Source organism: Rhineura floridana, chromosome 20 (assembly GCF_030035675.1).
Source record: "Rhineura floridana isolate rRhiFlo1 chromosome 20, rRhiFlo1.hap2, whole genome shotgun sequence".
Classification (NCBI taxonomy): domain Eukaryota; kingdom Metazoa; phylum Chordata; class Lepidosauria; order Squamata; family Rhineuridae; genus Rhineura; species Rhineura floridana.
Genome location: NC_084499.1, coordinates 3,810,237 through 3,830,166, shown reverse-complemented (window position 1 = coordinate 3,830,166; position 19,930 = coordinate 3,810,237). Strand labels below are relative to the sequence as shown.

The 19,930-nt window shown below is 44.5% G+C and overlaps 1 protein-coding gene across 2 annotated transcripts in view; it reads left to right on the top strand.

Annotated features, from left to right (window-relative positions):
* RC3H2 (ring finger and CCCH-type domains 2) overlaps positions 1–19,930 on the top strand; it is a 56,484-nt gene continuing 36,554 nt past the window's right edge. For both annotated transcript variants that reach the window (XM_061603758.1, XM_061603757.1), the window contains exons 1-2: positions 1–129; positions 18,136–18,431. In XM_061603758.1, coding sequence (XP_061459742.1) covers positions 18,201–18,431 — 231 coding nt within the window. In that variant the 5' untranslated portion in view covers positions 1–129; positions 18,136–18,200. The remainder of the gene's footprint in view (positions 130–18,135; positions 18,432–19,930) is intronic.

Below are 19,930 nucleotides of genomic sequence, written 5' to 3'. Positions count from 1 at the left end.
GCGGGCCCCGAGGTGGGCGGGGCTCCCGGCTGTCACCGCGATGAGGAGACGCCGCCGACGCCGCCGACGTTGGGCCGCTCCGGGGTGCGCCCCTCAGGGGGTGTGAGGAGAGCCCGGGCCCTCCCGCAGGTAGGGGCCCCGGGAGCGAGAGGGTGGGGCCTGGCTGGCGGCTGTGAGGAGGAAGGAGACCCCGCCCCCTTTCTAACAGCCCCCAAACCAACCCCCCCGTGGACCGCGGTGAAATTCATGGGGGGAGGGGCGTGGCACGAGGGGGACCCCTCCCCCACCAGTTGTGAGGGGAGGGGTGATAATGACGGGTGACCCTTTCCCTCCCCCAATCCCGGGAGCGGGAGGGGCGCTGGCCCTTTCCCCTCTGCTGGGGGGGAGGGGCTGCCCTATGTGTGTGGGTCTGCACCCCTCCCCCCTCCTTCCCAACCACCCACCACCTCCAGGTCCGCCAAGGCCAAGGGAGAAGAAAGAGGGGGACGGGGGTGCTGCTGGCATCTCCTTTCCTTTCTCCCCACCACCATTATTGGGAGTGGGGGTTGTGGGGGGGGGAGAGAGAGAAGGCGAAGGAAGGGCCCTTACTGATTGGGCATGGATGAGACTCTCCCCCATCACCATGGCTTGACCCCTCCCCTGGGCATAAGGCTAGCCAATGTGGCTACTAATGGTGGTTCTTTGCCACCTCCAGTGTCTCAGGGTTGCTAGTTGCTGGGTGAGTTGTTGCGCCTGTGGGCTTCCCATTGCAGCGTCTGGTCGGCCACTGGGAGGAATAGGGTGCTGGCCTGCATGAGCCTTTGGGCTGATCCACCAGGGCCCTTTTTATGTTCTTCCTAGTGCTGGGAGTTGGGGTGTGTGGGATGGGAGGTGAAATAGGGCCCCTCCACAATGGCCAGATATTGGGTCCCCTGTCTACCATCACCACCACTACTAATTGTCCCCCTTCCTTGGGGTAAGAGATTGCACAATGAATAGGGAGAAATTCCTTCTGCAAGAGAAGTGGGGTAGTGTACACCTTTTAAACACGCCACATTCTCCCCCCCCCCCATCTTTCCCGGGTTAGCCCCAAATACTTTGCTGTCTGAAGCAGAGCAGCAAACGTCACCCTCTCCATAGGAAGAAAACCCCAGAAGTTCTTTCCCTTCTTTTAGGGAGAATAAATGAAATAATTTAGCTATTTGCTGCCTCTTCCTGACACCCCAAAACACCTGCCTTTCTTGGCTGCCTTTCTTTGCCTAATGGTATGGCAAGCCCTGTGTTTTTCTCTCCTAGATGCTGTTCTGTCATCTCTTCTTTTGCCTCCACTTTCAGCTTCCACTGGTTGTTGGAAAGTTTGGGTGAGGAGAGAAGAATGATGTGAACACTCCTGCCCCAGATGTTTAAAATACAAGATATGAGTTTTCAGGCTATGCAGAATGCTTCAGCAGTCAGAGCACAGATTTTTAAAAAGTGTGAGGTTGCATGCCTAGATTATTAATGTTTCAGTCAAGTGCATGCTGTGTTGATGCATACAAGCAGAGCATTAAGCCCAGGTGATAAATTCTCAAAGGGTTGCTTTAGACATGACAGCTTTTGTACATGAACAATCCTTGTGGAAGGAACAGTGCACAACACATGTCAGAATTGTATGCACATATATTTTGTTGCGAGTGCCACACGGGCCTAGACACTGCCATTGGCCACTGTTTCTCAGAAAATGTACATGTTGTGTTTATATGGCCAAATGCTGTTGTCACATTTGATGATTTACATGTGTGTTGCATGCTGTTCCCTACATGGGCTTGTTTTTTATGTAGGAATTCTGTCATGCTTGGAGCAGGTCTATTCTAGGCAAAATGTAAGCCCAGTTTTGCCTGCTTATATTAACTGCCTGTCTTCACAAGGATTTAAATCTGGGATTGGGAACCTGTAGCCCTCCAGATGTTGTTGGACTCCACTTCTCATCAGTCCCAGCCAGCATGGCCAATGTTCAGGGATGATGGGGGTTGTAGCAAAACAACATCTGGAGGGCTTCGGGTTCCCCTTTTTTGATTTTAAACAGCCTGTTTGAACTCATTCATAATTTTTATTCTCCCCATTCTACTCTCCATGCTGAGGGGATATTTCATATGAGATCCTAGTTAAACTGCTGTCACCCTAATGCCATTATTTTATTATAGTTTTCTGCCATCACACCTTTATTCTAGTGTGTCTGTAAAAAAAATATTTTTTAAAAGCCTGCAAGTAGTGGGTCTAGCTAGCTTGGTGGTTAAATTTTGGCTGCACTCCTATGCAAAGATGGTAGAAGCGCAGAAAAGCACAGCACGTTTGCTAGAATAGTGCAAGAGATGTCAGCTACTTATCTCAACTGCTGCAGCTGCTTAGATCTGATCTGTGTCCTGAACAAAGATGTGTAGGCCTGAACTGCCTGGAGGACATAGTTGATTGGGTGGAATGTAAATACCAGAAATACATAAAGAGTTCTGAACATAATCTAGAGAGATAAAGTAACTATGACAATGTTTAAAATATTATTATTAGACTTTGAGAGATGAAGGTTTCTGAGCTGCACAACATTCTTCAGCAGACAATGCTTGTAAACACTCTGCCTGTTGGAAGAGCTCTGTATAATTCAGAATTCTATGATTTCCACTACAGAGGGCAGGCCAGTGACCTTTGTGGCACTGAAGGATATCAGTTGCATCACTGATGGTCCTTCACAAGCTGACAGACAGGTAGACTGGCTATCTCCCCAGGCAGAAGGGAGCAGATTTATATAGCCATACATAGGCATTTAGATTTAAGTTCAGAGAAAATAATTCTGAAGGGGGTAGCTGTAGCTCAGTTGTAGAGCACATGCTTTTGCATGAAGAAGGTCCCAGCATCTTCAGTTAAAGGATGAGATAGCAAGTGATGAGGAAAGATTCCTCTCTGACTGAGACCCTGGAGAGCTGCTGCCAGTCTGAGTAGACAATATTGGGTTAGAGGGACAAATAGTTTGACTTAGTGTAGGGCAGCTTCCTATGTTACCAACCATTTTCCCTGGTACTTTAGTTGATTATTTATTTTTCCACTTTTTTGGCATATATATATATGTATGTTTGTACTGTATAGTAAAGTTTGTTCTATTTTAATAATTTTTTAAAAAATATATACTTTCAAACACAGAATGAAACAGAATAAAATTCAGTCAGTCTAAAATATAATTAAAAAACCTGACCTATCTGCTCCCAACTTAACGCTAGCACACATTCCAAAGCTGTACTAAAAATGTTAATAACATTTTGATATTAATATACACGGGTTGTATCCAACTACGTTATACCTAGAATAGACTCACTGAAATTAATAAGCCTAAGTTAATGATGTCTATTAATTTCAAAGGGTCAACTTTGGGTAGGACTAGCCTTGGCTACAATCCTATGTGGCTATTTTCATTTTTAAATTATGTGTTTCAAGTGAAGGATCATAAATGGAAGCAGCAGGGTGGTGCCTTGGTTTGCTGCTGCTCTTTATGTAGAACAAATTGTTTGAAAATCTCCACTATTCTCAGAGGGGTCAAGTTTTTGGTTTCTGGGGGGAAAAGGTTGGATCCATTCTGTCTGGTGACATTCATTGGCAACATTCGTCTGTCACAATAAACGAATTCTCCCCAACCCAGTGCTTAGCAGATGCTTTCCAATATTATTTGATTTATGTACTGCTTCCCGCAAACAAAGGAGTCCTAAAGCGACTTGCAGCAACAGTAGAATACAGGAAAGAGAAAATATATCAATTAAAAATACACTGAAAAGCTCACCCACGAAAATCAGTCAGAAAAGAGACCAGCAGTCCTTCCCCACCCAGTAAATGCCAACTGCAGCCATGAAAAGGCCATAAAAACCAACACAATATCAGTGCCCAAATCCCAGGGAGAGGTAGAACGTCTCCGCCTGGCACCAAAAAGATGACGGTGTTGGTGTCTGCTGAAAAGGGGCTGCTGCTGAAAAGGCCTGTTTTCTCTTTGCAGTCCTCTGGACCTCTCTTGGAGACCTCTCTGGGAAGGGTCTGAGGTGATGTTCATGTTGCTCATGTGGGGAAAGGTGGTTCGTGAAGTATAGTGATCTCAAGGCTTTATAGGTCAAGAGCAGTACTGTATATTGGGCCTGGAAACAAATTGGCAGCCAGGTCAGAACTGTTGTGATGTGTTTGGGTGCATGGTCCCAGTCAGTAATCTGGTGACTGAATTTTGCATGAGCTGCAGTAATCTAGAGGTTACCAGAGTGTAGATCACCAAAGCCAGGCTATCCCCATACAGGTAAGGGTCATAGTTGGGCCATCAGCTGGAGGTGGTAGAAGGCACTCTGCACCATGGAGGCCACTTGTGCCTACAGTGGCAGTGATGGATCGAAGAGTGCCCCCAAGCTGAGTACCTGCACCTCCCCTGTTCAGACTGAGGAATCACTTAATAAAAATTGTCTCTGTCTTACCTGGATCAAAGTGTGTACTGATAACAACACCTCCCCAAACTCTCAGTGATGTTGAACTGCATGGGGAATAAAACTGAAGTTTCTAGAACCTCACGCTAGAGGCTTCGTGGGACCAAACAATACCCCCAAGCACCACCTTCTGGAGTTGATCATACAAGTGGAACTGGAACCCCTATGAGGCAGCACCACCCACTTTCACCTCAAATATGGACTCCTAATAGATACCATGATTTGATGGTATCAAGAGCTGCTGAGAGATCTAGGAGAATCAACAGGGTCACACTCCCCCAGCTCTCTCCCAGCATAGGTCTTCATCTAGGACAACTAACGGAGTCTCTGCTAAATGCAAGCATGAACCACAATTGAAATGGATCCAGAAAATCAGTGCCATCCGATTCTCTGGTGCTGATCAGCAAACACACACTGAAGAATGTCGCTGAGGAAAGGGACATATGTGACTGATAGATAATTAATCATATCTTTTGGGTCCAGGGAACATTTTATCAGGAGTGGTCTTACCACCACCTCTTTCAGGCGCGCTAGGACTTGCTGCATCTCATAGGGAGGCTTCAATCGCCTCCCTGGCTCAGCTGGATCCCCCCTCCCTGCTCGATTTTACGAGCCAGGAGGGGCAAGATCAAGAAGGTCACCTGCACCCATCCACGTACCTTGTCCACATCATTGAGCCATATCAACTGGAATGCAACTGTCAGCTCTTCACTGAGACAGCAGTGTCGGTGAGGGTGCAGGCAGGGCTGGAGATTCCTTGGTAATTGCCAGGCCGTAAGTCCTCAGCCGGCAGCTTGGCTATAAATCTGACAGGCTAGCAAGGAGGAAGCGAGCTAAGGGCAGAGGCCGTTCAAAGCTTACGTGCCAAGCCAGAAATCCAGAAGAGATGTCAGTGAAGGTCCGGGTCTAGTTTGCCGAGAGATCAGTCCAAGTCAAGGTTCAGGGGATAGGAAGACACACAGTGGTCACACCTGACATTGTAGTCAGCAACAAGCTGAAGCCAAGGTTTGACTTTTAAGGAGCAGGTTTGTCAGCAGGTGTGAGCCCTCAGCGTTTTGGCCTTCAGTGGACAGGCCTGCCCCTCTTCTGCCTGACCTTCTGCTGTCTACGTTCTGCAGGTGAGGGGGGAGTATCCTGTTCACTGCCTGCGTCTGGCTGAAGGGCTTCAGCTGTGTCTGGGGTGCTCTGCAGCTGAGGGGGAGAAGGAGCTGGGTTCTCAGGAGTTTCCTCCGTTTCTCCTTCTGGGTCTGCTGCTTCTGGGTCTGCTGCTGTTACTCCCGAGTCATCCTCGTCTGATGAGTCCTCTGACGGGGCCATGACAGCAACCAACAGAACTGGATCAGAAAGTACTCTGGACACCTCTCAAGATTGACCTGCTACAAAAGTGGAATCCATCCTGATGGATTCTGGCAGCTTTATCCTCAGAATGCCTTACAAGCCAGACATAGTGGGCCACTAAGGGTTCCAAAAACTCATTTACGCCAGCAAGTATCACCTGAAACGGCTCTGCTGACAGCATATGGGGAATGCAGTGAAGAAATGCTCTTTGCCTCCTTCACTGCTGATGTGAGTAGACTTGAATGCATACTAGTGTTCAGTTGCATTTGTCTGGAGTTTTCCTCCACTCGCATTCAAGCTGTCTCCCAACCTGCTTGATCACCCCAGAGCCACTTGGACTCTACCAAGTGGGAGAGGTTGCTCAGGAGTGATCCTGGGTCACCTCTGCATTCCACAGATTAACCAGAAGACTGATAGGAGCATCAGTCCTATCAACTAGGGGAGGGGACTGTTTGGAAACCAGTTCAACCCATCATCTTCTGGGGGTGGGCCATCCTAATTAATTCCCTGCCTCTGAGTAGAAGGCCGCTGACATATTGACTATCACGAGGTGATCTGATCATGAAAAGGGAACGGTGATAAAATCCCCTACCCCCAGACAATCCTCTTTCTCTTCTGTTGATACAGCCAAGTTCAGAGCGTGTTTAGGTGTATGTGTTGGACCGACGACATGTTGGGACAGCCCCATGTTTGTCACGGCAGCCATGAAGTCCTCAGCTGCCCCAAATTCAGTGGCCTGAGCATGAATATTGAAATTTCTCGTAACCAGTAGTCTGGGGGTCCTCAATACTGCATCCACGCTCTGTCAGCTCATGCAGGGAGACTGTTGGGTAGTGAGATACAGGCAACATACCAGCAGAATCCCTAACTTGTCCTGTTCGCCCAACAAAAGTTGCAAACACTCATTAGGCTTGTATTTAGCCACACAGAAAGCCTAGAAAGAGAGATTTAATTCCTGTAGACACCAGCAACCCCCCAATCCTTAGATCTGTTCTGATGCTGCACTGAAAACCAGGTGGACAAAGCTGGGAAAGACCTTGTGCTCACCTGCCCAAGTTTTGCTTATGCAAATCAGCTTTGCCTCCTCGGGAGATTTGATTGCAAACAGACTTGCAACATCCACAGGTCCAAGGGCTGGTTGACTGAACCACCACCCTAGCCCCAGTTAGAGGAGGGGGCAGCCCACAGCACAGCCACTAACTTCCTGTGCAGCATTTGCCTCCCTATATGCTGTACTTCCCTTACATCTGCTGCATCTCCCACCAGCCCCAGCCACCACGGTCAGGGATGATGGGAGTTGTAACCCAAAACATCTGGAGGGCGCCATGTTGTGGAAGGCTGAAGCGGACTATGGTTTATCATTATGGAATAAACCTAGTCAAGCTGAAGTCTCAAACACTCCCGCTCCCCCCGCCACTTCCTCTTGTGCCACTGTGAGGAGAATGCCTGAAGCTTTCGCTTTCAATTAACCACAGTTTATTTCATACATACCTGACAAAGGCTGCATTTACACATTGTGGTAAATTGTAGTTAATGAAAGTGTAAATTCTCATTCTCTAGTGTAAGTAGGAGCAACAAGCCACAATCCCTGGCTTAGCGTTACATCCAAAGAGGGTTTGTTTGCTCCAACAAACCATAATGTAAAGCCGAAGTTTGTTTTAGTGAACAAACCACAATTCCTGGTTTGGATGTAGCCCTATGCCAGGGATCACAGTTTGTTGCTTCCACTCATGGAGGAGCACAAGAGCAATCTCAGCATTCACAGTAAGTTTACTGTGTCATGTGAACTGGTCCAGTCCGTATTTAACCTGAACTATGGTTTAAATTTCAATCCACAGGTCATTAAGGTGGGTTATTTCAAAAAACCATAGTTAAGATCAGCCACAGTTTAGGGTCTGAACATAAAGCTAATCTGTAATTAATAAAGAACAAAAGCACAAGGCCCAAGGAAAACGAGATTTGTTCCTATCACAATAAGCCATAGCTTAGTGTGACACCCAAATGCGGCCATTTGCTGAATGAGACCCTATTATTAGGGAGGCCTACTTGTGACATGCTTCATTTGTAAAGATGGATCCTGTGAACTGGAAGCTTTGTCCAGATATGTGGGAGCAGGCACAAGCTCACTAGACATGAAAGAATGGCATTCTGCACATGTTCATGGGCATGTCTTCTTTATTTATTCACATATTCCAGGGCTGAGCCCAGGTTTGTGGCAGACATCATGCAATATGCAGAAATAAGCAAGTTCTGTTCTATCTAGAGAGGGTTTATTTAAGCTTCAAGTCATCACATCAAAACAATGCAGGGTGCTATTATTGTGACTGCTGTTCTTTCTTGGACTTTGACTGTGACTCAGGTCTCTCTCTGGCTTCTATAGAAGAAAACTGGTGTGCAAAAGACAGAAGGTTCTCTCCGTAATTCCAGGTGAACACCTTGTTGAGTGCAAGTAGTAAATTGACCGAGGTGCTCCAGTTCAAGATAATTTTGGAATCCTTCCCATACTTTAGACGAGATGACCTTGTGCTCGGATTGGACAGATGGAAGTTAGTGACCTTCCTTCCACTCTCTGAAACCAGCAATTTAATTCTCACTGGTGGTAACCAGCCCAAGTGCAGGACTTGTTGCCACTGAAACCATGGCTTTGTTTTCGGTAAGATTGTAATGCAACTTTAAAAAACAATTTTTAACACTTACTTGAAAGCAAGTTAGTTTCAGTGGAATTTTGTTTCAGAGAAATTGCTCAAAACTACATCATAATAAGCATATTTCTAACAACGTTTACTTAGAAGTAAGTGTCATGAATTTAAATGGGATTTATCCATAGTTAGGATAGAACTATAAGGAAGGCACTTGGTCTAAGGAAGCTGTGTGTAAATTAGTTAAAATGGATAGCCCTCCCTATCCTGAAGACCTCGGGATGGGGGGGCGGGGGATAAATAAATTTTGCTTGAAGCTCAGCTGAAACATTATCCCAGCATCTTTTGTTATTTTGCCATGACCATCTGGTACTCAGAGGTATGCTGCCTCTGACCATGGAGGTTCTGTTTAGTGTTTATGGCTAATAATTGTTGATATCCTCCATCAGGATAAATTCATGGAAGATATTATCTATGAGTTGCTACTGGTCATAACAGCAAAGATTGAACGCAAAGGCATTCCTCTTTTCAATCCCAGACGCTGGGGACAAAACTGACTATATGTAAAAACAAGTGAAAATAAATAAAAGGATTGTGCCTGCAATTCCTGTGTTAGAATTCTTAACTGAAAACCACAGACCCAGGCAAACTGTGGACTTCCTTTAGAGCTTATCAGGAGTCACTCAGTGAGAAGATCAATAACAATGAGCACGTTTCCTCAGAAGTTTCCCTCTGAAATCTTACATGATGAACAGCAGTATAAAAATGTCTGAAGTAAATAAATAATCTCAAAATGGTCTACCAGCTGCATCCGTTCCTGGAAGCAGGTGACTTGGCCACAGTGACACATGCATTGGTGACATTGAGGCTTGATTACTGTAATGCACTCTATGTGGGGCTGCCTTTGAAAATTATTTGGAAACTACAGTTGGTCCAAAATGCAGCAGCCAGAATGTTAACTGAAGCACGGCGCAGGGAACATATCACCCCTGTGCTTTATCGACTCCACTGGCTCCCAATTTGTTTCCGAGCCCAATTCAGAGTGCTGGTTTTGACCTTTAAAGCCCTAAATGGCCTTGGACCAGTGTACTTAAGGGACTGCTTACGTCCACATGTTCCTACCCCGGATTTAAGATCATCTGCCTCTGGTCTCTGCATGCCTGGAATGAAAGAAGTTAGATTGACAAGCACGTGGGAGAGAGACTTTTCAATTGTGGCTCCCAGACTTTGGAATTCCCTGCCCCAAGAAGCCCGCTTTGCTCCCTCCCTGATGGTCTTCTGGAAACTTGCAAAAACTATTTTGTTCCGGAGAGCCTTTGGTTGGGACTCACGGGTCAGCCTGACACTGATTTAAGTTTTTCATCTTTTATTTTTATCTTTTAAGTTCTTTTATTCTCACTTTCTTATATGTGTGTGCACAAATATACATATATGTATCTTTGTATGTGTATGCATAATGCATTTTATGTATTTTAATAGTATTTTGTGCATTTTAATTTACTGTAATGTTTTGTGTTTTTATTGTGTATTTTATTATACAGTAGGGCCCCGCTTACCGGCGCTTCACATTCTGGCGTTCCGCTAATGCGGCGATGGGAAATTCCACTTTTTAAAGCCAATTTTGTGACATTTTCACGTCATTTTTGTGTGACGGCCCCATTATAGTCTATGGGTCCCGCTTTATGGCGATTTCCACTTTACGGCGGGGGCCTGGTCCCTAACCCACCGTATAAGTGGGGCCCTACTGTATATGTGTGCGATTTTATTGTAGCCGCTCTGAGTGCCCTGTTGTAGGGTAGAAGGGCTGGATAGAAAGATTTTAAATAAATAAATCAATAAAATAATAAAGGCAACTGGCCCAGTGACCTTCCCTTGCCTTATGCAGCTGCGGGAAGGCATTGATGTATTCTTGGGGGGACAGGGACTCTCAAATCAAGCAGTGCAACAGCAGCCTTTGCCAACCTAGTGCCGTTGTTTTGGACAACAACTGTCATCAGCTCTGTCAAGTCTAGCTGGTGCTGATGGGAGTAGTAGTCCAAAACATCTGGAGGACACTAGGTTGGCAAAGGCTGTTCGACAGGCCTGGTCGGTTCTCACCTCCATCCCTTCGAACTGATTGTGTGCCCTAGAGACGCCACAGAACCCTCTGCTGCATGTTAGAATTTTTTGGCCAAGAAATGTGTTGGTGGAAAAGATTCCTAAAACAGATTCAAACAGCCTGTAAAACAATTGTTCTATAAATGGAATAGCTTTTGATTACGAAGAAATTATCTCAGGATATTAAGGCTTATAGTGTTCTTTTCTCCATTAATGCTACAACCACAAACAATAGACATTTTGACAACTGTGGCGCACTGTGACAGTGTAATCAGTGATTAACAGGAACAGGTGTGTATTGCAGACCTGGAAATAATCCACTCAATCCATTCTGTTTTATATTTTTTATCGTTCTTTTAATGATGATGGTGGTGGTGGTATGCTAAATGCATTGCCAATTGAATTGTGGAAACACAGGATAAAGTACTTTAAATACGCTTTATTTATGTATGTATTGGTGGGGGGTTGGCCATCTTTTAGTACAGAGTTGGGGAACCTTTGGCTCTCGAGATGTTTCTGGACCATTGGCTATCCTGGCCGGAGCTGATAGGAGCTAGATTCCAACAGCAACTGGAGAGCCACATATTCCTCATCCCTACTTAAGTAAAACTATCAGGGCAGCATATGACAAAGTAGTAAATTATTCCGTATAAAATCATAGAATCATAGAATAGTAGAGTTGGAAGGGGCCTATAAGGCCATTGAGTCCAGCTCCCTGCTCAATGCAGGAATCCAGATTAAAGCATCCATGACAAGTGGCTGTCTCCTGAATGCCTCAAGTGTTGGAGAGCCTACCAGCTCACCAGGTAATTGGTTCCATTCTGGTACCGCTCTAACAGTTAGGAAGTTTTTCCTGATGTTTAGCAAAAATCTGGCTTCCTGCAACTTGACCCCATTATTCTGTGTCCTGCACTCTGGCATGATCAAGAAGTTATCCGGGCCCTCCTCTATGTGGCAACCTTTCAAGTACTTGAAGAGTGCTATCATATCTCCCCTCAGTCTTCTCTTCTCCAGGCTAAACATGCCCAGTTCTTTCAGTCTGTCCTCATCGGGCTTTCTTTCCAGTCCCCTGATCATCACAATTACAATGTACATACAGCAGGACAGCATCATAATAAACAGTACAGCAGAGTGGATAAAATCTATTCAGGTGACACATTCTGCGCCTGGAAAAATAAAAGCATATATGCCTGGGGCTGACAAGACAGTAGCCTCTCTGGGGAGGGCATTCCATAGAGGAGGGGCAGCAATTCTAAAGGCCCTTTCCCTGTTCACCACCCACCTGACCTCAGATGGGTTGTGGGACCTGAAGGAGAGCCTGAGATAATGAATGCCATGTTTAGGCAGGAATGTGTTGTAGGGCGTTGGTTCCCAAACTTTTCCCTGTAGATCACTTAAAAAGTGCCCAGAGTCTCAGCTGACCACTTAATGATTGTTTTTGCCTATTGCAGCAATTGTAGTACACTGTGCTAGATGCTGTATGATTCTTTCGTTGTATTTTATAGCATTACAATTTGAATTCCATAGAATTCAAATTGTAAGTGTTCTTCACGGACACACTCCGGACCACCAGAATGACGCTCAGTTTGGGAACCCCTGTTGTAGGGTTTTGTAGGTAAGCTCTGGACTTTGTCATGGGCCTGGAAATGGACCAGTAGCCAGTGTAGCTGCTCAGTGTAACGAATCCTAGCTAGTGGAACCTAAGTGATGCATTCTGTATTAACTTTAGTCTTCAAATGAATCTCTGCATACAAAACACTGTAATAGCCTAACTTAGAAGTGACGTGCATGGATAATGGTGACCACATTATCTCTGTCTGGGAAGCGTTGTAGCTGGCACACCAGTTTCATTTTGGACCCAACAAAATTACATGAATAGTCATGGCAAGTAAGATGCCATAAACTGAGACCAATAAATGTTACATCAGCAAAAGCAGCACAGATATTAGAACTTAAACAAATCAGAAATAATAAACCTTCCAAATGTTATAACTCTGTATGGAGATAAGAACACCATGTATCAAGTATATCCTGTTGCTTAAAGGCATTAGATAGTCGAGGTTCCAAATGGAGTTTTTAAACAGATGGCTGTAATTAAAGTGTATGCAAAAAAGCAAGACTTAAATCAGTAGCATTCTAGTAAGCATTTTAATGTGTTGCCACTAATTAAATTGTCGCACAGCCAAATGTGAAACTGAACTGAAATGTGGAATCAGAAGCGGAGTAATTCAGGTGCAGCACAGATTTCCCCTTATAAAAAGTGGTTTCATGTCTTACTCATTCATCTCCACAAGAACATAATGCAGTCACCTTTTTTCATTCCCGTTTTTCAGATGCAGAACCAGGTCCAAGCCTTGACTTTTTGAATCCACCCAGTTGATGAATGGAATGTTGACCCGGTAGCTCTTGGCAGAGTGGCCAGCATCAGGGTTTGACATCATTGGACCCCTGCCAAGGGCCCATGCCTCAACCGGGGGCCCACTGTCAACTCGGAACCTTCTGGCCCTGCTGCTCCTCTTCCTCCTTTCTGACACTGCCTGTACACCTCCTGTCTTTGAGCCACTGAGCAATGACAGGAGCAATGAGGAAGACCAGTGGCGTCTCCTCACTTCTCCACCTCCCTCTGGCTGGCTGTTTGGACTGACGCAAGAGAGCACATGTGTGCAGGCAGCAGCAACAGAAGGGAGGCAGAGATGAGCCTGTCGAAGACATCTTGCCCAAAGCTGGCCCCCTCCCCCCCAAAAAACCCACCTGAAGCCATCTTTGCTTCAGGCAAATGCAGCAAAAATAGGAGCCTTCTGAAGAAGCTCCCCCTATTTTTCCCCCTTTATTTTAAAACATACGAGTGTATCCAGTGTTAGCCCTACTCAGAGCAGACTCATTGAAATTAATGGGCATGACTGACATAGGTCCATTAATTTTAAATACATCTACACTGAGTAACACATAGTTGGATGTGGCCTGTTTGTACCCCACTCTTCACTGCTAAAAGCAACCCCAGAACTGGTAACAGTCAAAATTTGTTGAAACTCAATACTTTATAAAACCAACTATACTAAAACGTCAATTGTAAACAGTCATCCCTTATAACAACAAGCCCAGAGGCCAGCAGCTCGACCAAAGGACTGAGTAAATCAATAGAACTTTAGCTGACACTGAAAGTTTGTCAGAGTTGGCACCACCCATATATAGGAGGAAAGGGAATCCCACAGTCTGGGTGCCTTTACTGATAATGCCTTCTCCTGTGTTGTTAAATATCATATCTGTTAAGAGGGCATCCCTTGCAGATCTTAACATCCGGCAGAGTTATATGGATGCAGGCGTTCTGCCAAATATCTAAGCTGTATAGGGCTTTGCAGGTTAATACAAGCACCTTGAATTTGGCCTGGTACCATATAGGCAACCTGTGCCGCTTCCCGAATGGCATCAAAGGCAGCCCCGCAAAGAGCACATTGCAGTAGTCAAGCCTCGAGGCTAAGAATGCATGAATCAGTGAGGACGTGGTATCCCTGACCAGAAACAGCAAGAGTTGGTGAAAGGTGCTTCTCACCATGGAGGCCACTTGTGCTCACAGTGACAGAGCTGGCTCTATGAGTACCCCTAAACTATGTACCTGCTTCTGTAGAGGGAGTGCAACCCCATCCAGAACAGGCAGTCTGTTTAATTCCTAGACTGGAAACTGCTCACTCACAGTGCCTCCATCTTGTTGAGATTCACTCTTAGCTTACTAGCCCCCTCACCCAGCCCATCATTGCATTCAGGCATTGATTATACATTACCGAGAGGCAGAAGTGCTGATGTGATAGGTTCACCCATTGCAAGAAGTCAGCTGTTTGTGGTACCCAAAAGCCAAGACTTGTTTGGCTGCAGGCAGCATTTCAGCTGTCGATATGGCTGCTTCCCCTTTCAATGTGCCGCTGGCAATTTGGGAGCTAGAATGCAACATGTGAAAATGTTGAAATGTCTCTACTCATCATTTCAGGGTTTTCCATTATATTGCATAATCACTTCTGGTTTCTCTAATCATGGGGATGGGCACTGAAGCCCCCACCCCAATAACTGGAAATCTTATTCAGTTATCCTTTGGGCTTCTGTGATTCAGCAACAAGCACTACCCACATTTGCAAGCGTTTCTTCGTGACCTTAAGGGCTAGAAACTTAACTTGGGGGCTGGGTACCAAATGCTGAGAGGCTCAGGGAGTCATACCTAATGCTGCATTCTGTGCTGCCTCATAATCTCAGTGTGCACACAGCTTTTACTATGCCAGGTGGAAAAACCTTAGAAAGCTTGAAAAAATAATCATAATAATGAATTTAATCAACTGGGATTAGTTCTGTATTTCCCCAGACTGTGGTGTTACAAAGGAAAGGATGGTGAAATGTGCTCAGCAACACTTCCCAAAGAATTGGTCTCACTCTGTGTGCCAATTGCATAAATGAGATTTTTCTATTCTGATCTTAAAGGCTGTATTTGATGTGATCTTTCTTTATAAGGCATCTCTTTAAAACATGCAGAAGAGCATTGAAAAGCAGCCATTTGGGCCTGATGAAGTGGTTAAGTCTAGGGACAGGTGAATACATCAGTTTCAGTTCTCTCATTTTCTCATTTTCCACAATCTTAAGTTCTCCACGTTTCCACATCAGTTTGAGATTTTCATTTATATGCATTTTTATACACACTCTAGTAGATGCATTTTCGTAAACATTACTTGGCTAGAGAACTACATTGCAAAATCTGGAGAAGTGCAGATTTTGAAGGAAAGCTGTGTTTCGATTTGTGTATCCTTTCAGAAAGTGTAAAGTAGGTTCACCTTTTAAGTGTGAACGGAACTGAACTCCCCCTTTAAAAGAATTCCACTGCAAAATTGTGTGTGCCCATTGCGAGATGATAGTGCTGAAACAGTAGCCCATGTAATGCTATTCTGCTCTTTCTGTAGAGATTTGAGAAGTGAGCTGATTGCCCCACTGCTGTCATCTTTCCCAGAGCATTCAACTAACCTCCATGTGGCTTTTCCTTGTGTAGACCAAAAGCAGAGGGAGACAGAAATGTCTGCAAAATTTTTAGCAGGTAGAATTAGAACAAGATCTACAGTGGTACCTTGGGTTGTAATCTGATATAGGTTTGTGGTTTTTTAGTTGATAGTTTTACTTATCCATTTCTCTTATGATGATGGATTTTGGATATATCAATTTTATTGGTCGGTATCCTACAGAAATGCTAGAATTTTAGTAGGATAATTTGATTAAGCTGTATATCTGCTTTTTATTGCTTTTATATATTCCAATTGCAATGGCTTGTGGCTAATGCAAATAAAGAATTGGATTGGATTTGAATTTCTCCCCCATGCCTTTAAAAACCTTCAAAGATTCCTTTTGGAATGAATAGGCTGCAAATAGGGATGGGGTACGCTGCCTAGTTCCAATCCACTTGCATTCTGATAGTCTGTTGTTCGATCCTGATCCACACTTTTTTTGTTCCCATGTTTTGGCACTTGCTGATTCGATCCGCTGTTTGTTTCTGTGTTTTTGGTTGTGAAAAAAATTTCATAATTTTTAACGCAAATGCTTACGCAAATGATTACGGTGTTCTACGTGATTTATTTTTTCCTATTTATCACACCTACACACTGTTACAAATGCATCAACTTAGAGGAAATTGCCAAGATAATTACGTAAAATTGAGGAAAGAATTCATTAAAAAAAATCTGTGCCAATTACATCTGTGGCCCACCACAAAAAATCCTTGCTGATTGCAGCCTCAGCCCGCCGCAGAAATCAGTGCCAGTCCAAAAAGATAGTGGGCTGTCACATTCAGTTGAAATCTAGTACTAAGTCCAATTTAGCAGATATTCTCCCCCATCGCTAGCCACAACACAAAATCTTGTCCTTTTACAGCTGCTTTTCAACAAGTATTTTCCAAACCCAGCCAGAGAAACAGCAGAACATCACAGCCTTCTAAGACTGTAAGGTGTGAAATGGAAAGACCGCTAGTGATCAGTTCTGATCCTGCATTCCCAAGTGTTGCCTTTCGGAATGGTTTAAAAAGGATGTGTGTATGTCTGTATCCAGGTTCTCAGTTGTCCTTCATCTGCACAGTCTTCAAGGTTCTGCATTTTGAATCACTTCAGTGAGATAGTCGCAGCCCTCTGGCAAGTGTGATGAGCCCGTCTTCCTACCTTGAGCCTCAGAAAACAGCAGGATTCATTCATGCAGTTGCGTGACGATTTCCTCTCAAGGTGGGGAGGAAAGCACAGGGGCGAATAAATAAGTCTTTGTAGCTCTTTCCAGCTCCAAATTTGGATCTGGGAAGGAGAGCAGGAGCTTGTCCCTGATCTTCTACAGAGGAGCATGGTCCTGGCAACCTCAATCTTTGGTTTGGCCGCTCAGCTGAAAAGTGTAGGCCTCTGACAATATTTGTACCTTTCACGTGTATCTGTTGTTATTGTTATTATTATTATTATTATTATTATTATTATTATACCCCGCCCTTTTTCCAAAACCGGAACTCAGGGCGGCTTACAACTAAAAATGGGTACATATAATTTGGACATATAAAAATCTACATTTAAAATAGTAGGCCTCTTTGTAAATCAAGGGGAAGTTCTTGAGTGGAATTTGGATGTTTTTTGAAGGATACTGGGGGTTTTGGCACCGACAACTTGTTTTGGGTATTGTAACATATTGTCCTTAGCTGTTGATATTGTCCGGTTAGGAAAACAAATAATTAGGTTTATCCCCAAACAACATTTGTAGCTTGATCCACATTTGGCAGAAGCATCTTACACATTTGAAAAGTGACCTTTTTCTTGTTTGTTTATTTCAAAAATTTTAAACGCACCTGGAAAAGCACAAGCCCTCCTAAGGTGGCATAGAAGATAAAAAGAAAATGCAGTCATGCTAGACATGCTAAATAAAAGCCAGTTAAATTAAAAGGAAAACATTCATCCAGTCCAGAAACTAAGTAACTCAAGAACAAAGTAAAATATATCAGCAACCCCACAGTGCAAAGCCTAGTCTCAAGCTAAATCCAGTGAGAAAAGATGGGATTTAAGACTCTCCTGAATGCTTGTAGGAAGAGGCTCCACAACCCCCCCATGTATACATTACAGAGATGTGGACCCACTGCAGAAAAGCCTACCCTCTTCTAAGACCACCTCTTGCCATTGTGTTACTAAAGTATGCTTTTGTGGTTGAACTTCAGTGAGACTCTTGGCTGCTAGAGCTGCTGTAATTGTTGGCTTCTTGCAATATTTCTAGCATCACATCATTTTCAGTAAGGTATAATTTGGATATGATAAACCATAGTTTATTGTGGTGGGAGCAAGCCTAGCATCCCTCCAGGCTCAGGCCCTCCCACCTCTTTCTCTGATGTGGTCATTTTTAACTATGATTTATTTGAAATGAGCCTACTTCGAATTGTGGTTTGCTTCCAACAAATCATATTTAAACTTCACACAGTTTAGGACTTGGGACATAACACTAAACTGGTTAATTGAAATCAGAAGCAAAGGCTTCCATTCTTCTTAGAGCCCCACCAGAGATGAAAAGGGAGCTAAAGATACGTGTGTGTGTATAAAAATGCATTTTTGTTTGCTTCACAGCTGCCAAATCCTGGACAGTGACGACATGGTTTGCTAGCTGTCAGACCGAGCGCCCAGCTTCCAGGATGCCTGTGCAGGCAGCGCAGTGGACGGAATTCCTGTCCTGTCCAATCTGCTACAACGAGTTTGATGAGAACGTGCACAAGCCCATCAGCTTAGGCTGTTCACACACGGTCTGTAAGACCTGCCTGAATAAGCTGCACCGCAAGGCCTGCCCTTTCGACCAGACAGCCATCAACACCGACATTGATGTGCTTCCTGTAAACTTTGCACTTCTCCAGTTAGTTGGAGCCCAGGTAAAGTCAATGCAGCTCTTCAAACCTTTTCAGAATTAGCACTCCTCTGAAATATCCAGTCCTCTTGAGGTTCATGCGTATTTAACTTGCACGCACATTGTCTGAAGTGCAAATGTCTGAAGTGCAAATAGATTGAGAAAGGGCTCTCTCTTTTTTTCAGCTGTCACTCCTGGCTGAAGGTGAGCTAGATCTGGGTCATGGATGCAGGACTGGCCCTACTGTTTGCAACTGCCCCAGGCAGCAGATTTTATTTAGTTGTTGAATTTATATCCCACCCTTCCTCCCAAAGGAGCCCAGGAAGACAAACACATCAACACAACATTTTAATAACAACAAAAGCAATTACAGTTACATGGCATGTCCTGCTTCCCCCCCCCCAAAAAAAACTAGCCTGCTGCCTCAGGTGTGGTGGAGGACACCATCCCGTCACCAGCATTGAATTAAAATTGAAGTTCCGGCCCATCAGCTTCCATACATGAAGTGGAGAGGGATGCCACCTTTGTCCTTCGCCTTAGACAGCAAAATAATCTTGGGCCAGCAGGGAGGAAAGGATGGCTTAAGTTGCCTGGTGCTTCAGCCCCAACTACATAGATTACATTTCTGAAAATGCTTCCACCTTGGATAGCTGCTTTTCAGTGGGGAGGGAACCTTGCAGAAATAAAACCAAACGACAGCACTGTTGACTAAGATAACCGTTTACGCTTCCACGCTGGGCCAATCCTTAGACTAGTTCAGAGTTTTCGATCCATACAATAAATGCCTGTTTGACATTGTTACGATTTATATATCCCAGGGTTTCCCAAACTGCAGTCCGCAGATCACTGATGGTATCCTAGCTTTGTTCATCTGGTCCGCAGCATGTCTGAATATTTGTGGTTGGAAACAGGAGATGGCACGCCCGTTACGCTGAATGTTCACATTAATTTTAGTTGCAATAAGTTTTAATAAGCAATTCTTATTGCTGCTTTTATATCTTACATTGCAGTTTCTTGTACAGTAAAACGCTGCAATAAAAATTATATCTTGAACAATAAAATAGTCATACAATATGTAAGAAAGAAAAGAGGCAAAAATTACAATTAAAAACCTTACAGCGTTTAGCACAGCGCATTACACTCGCTACAACAGGCAGCGGAAACAGTCGTGGTCTGTCGAGACCCTAAGCAGTTTTCAAGTGGTCTGGGGGAGGGGGAAGCTCAGGAGCCATTTGTATGACATGTGCCATGAGCGCTTCAGAGAGTTACGCAGGTAACATGGCAGGAGGCTCCAGTCTAAAACGGGCACTATGGCTGCATGCGCACTGTACGGTTAAAGCACATTATGTCCCCCAAAGAAGTGTAGTTTACCCCTCTCAGCACCCGTAACAAACTATGGTTCCCAGGATTATTTGAGGAGAATAATGTGTTTTACATGTGTGGTGTGTGCACAACCTGGGACAGTAAGAGAGGGGGAGACAAGAGGAGGAATGTGGGCAAATGCTGTTCCATGTACTTAAAGTC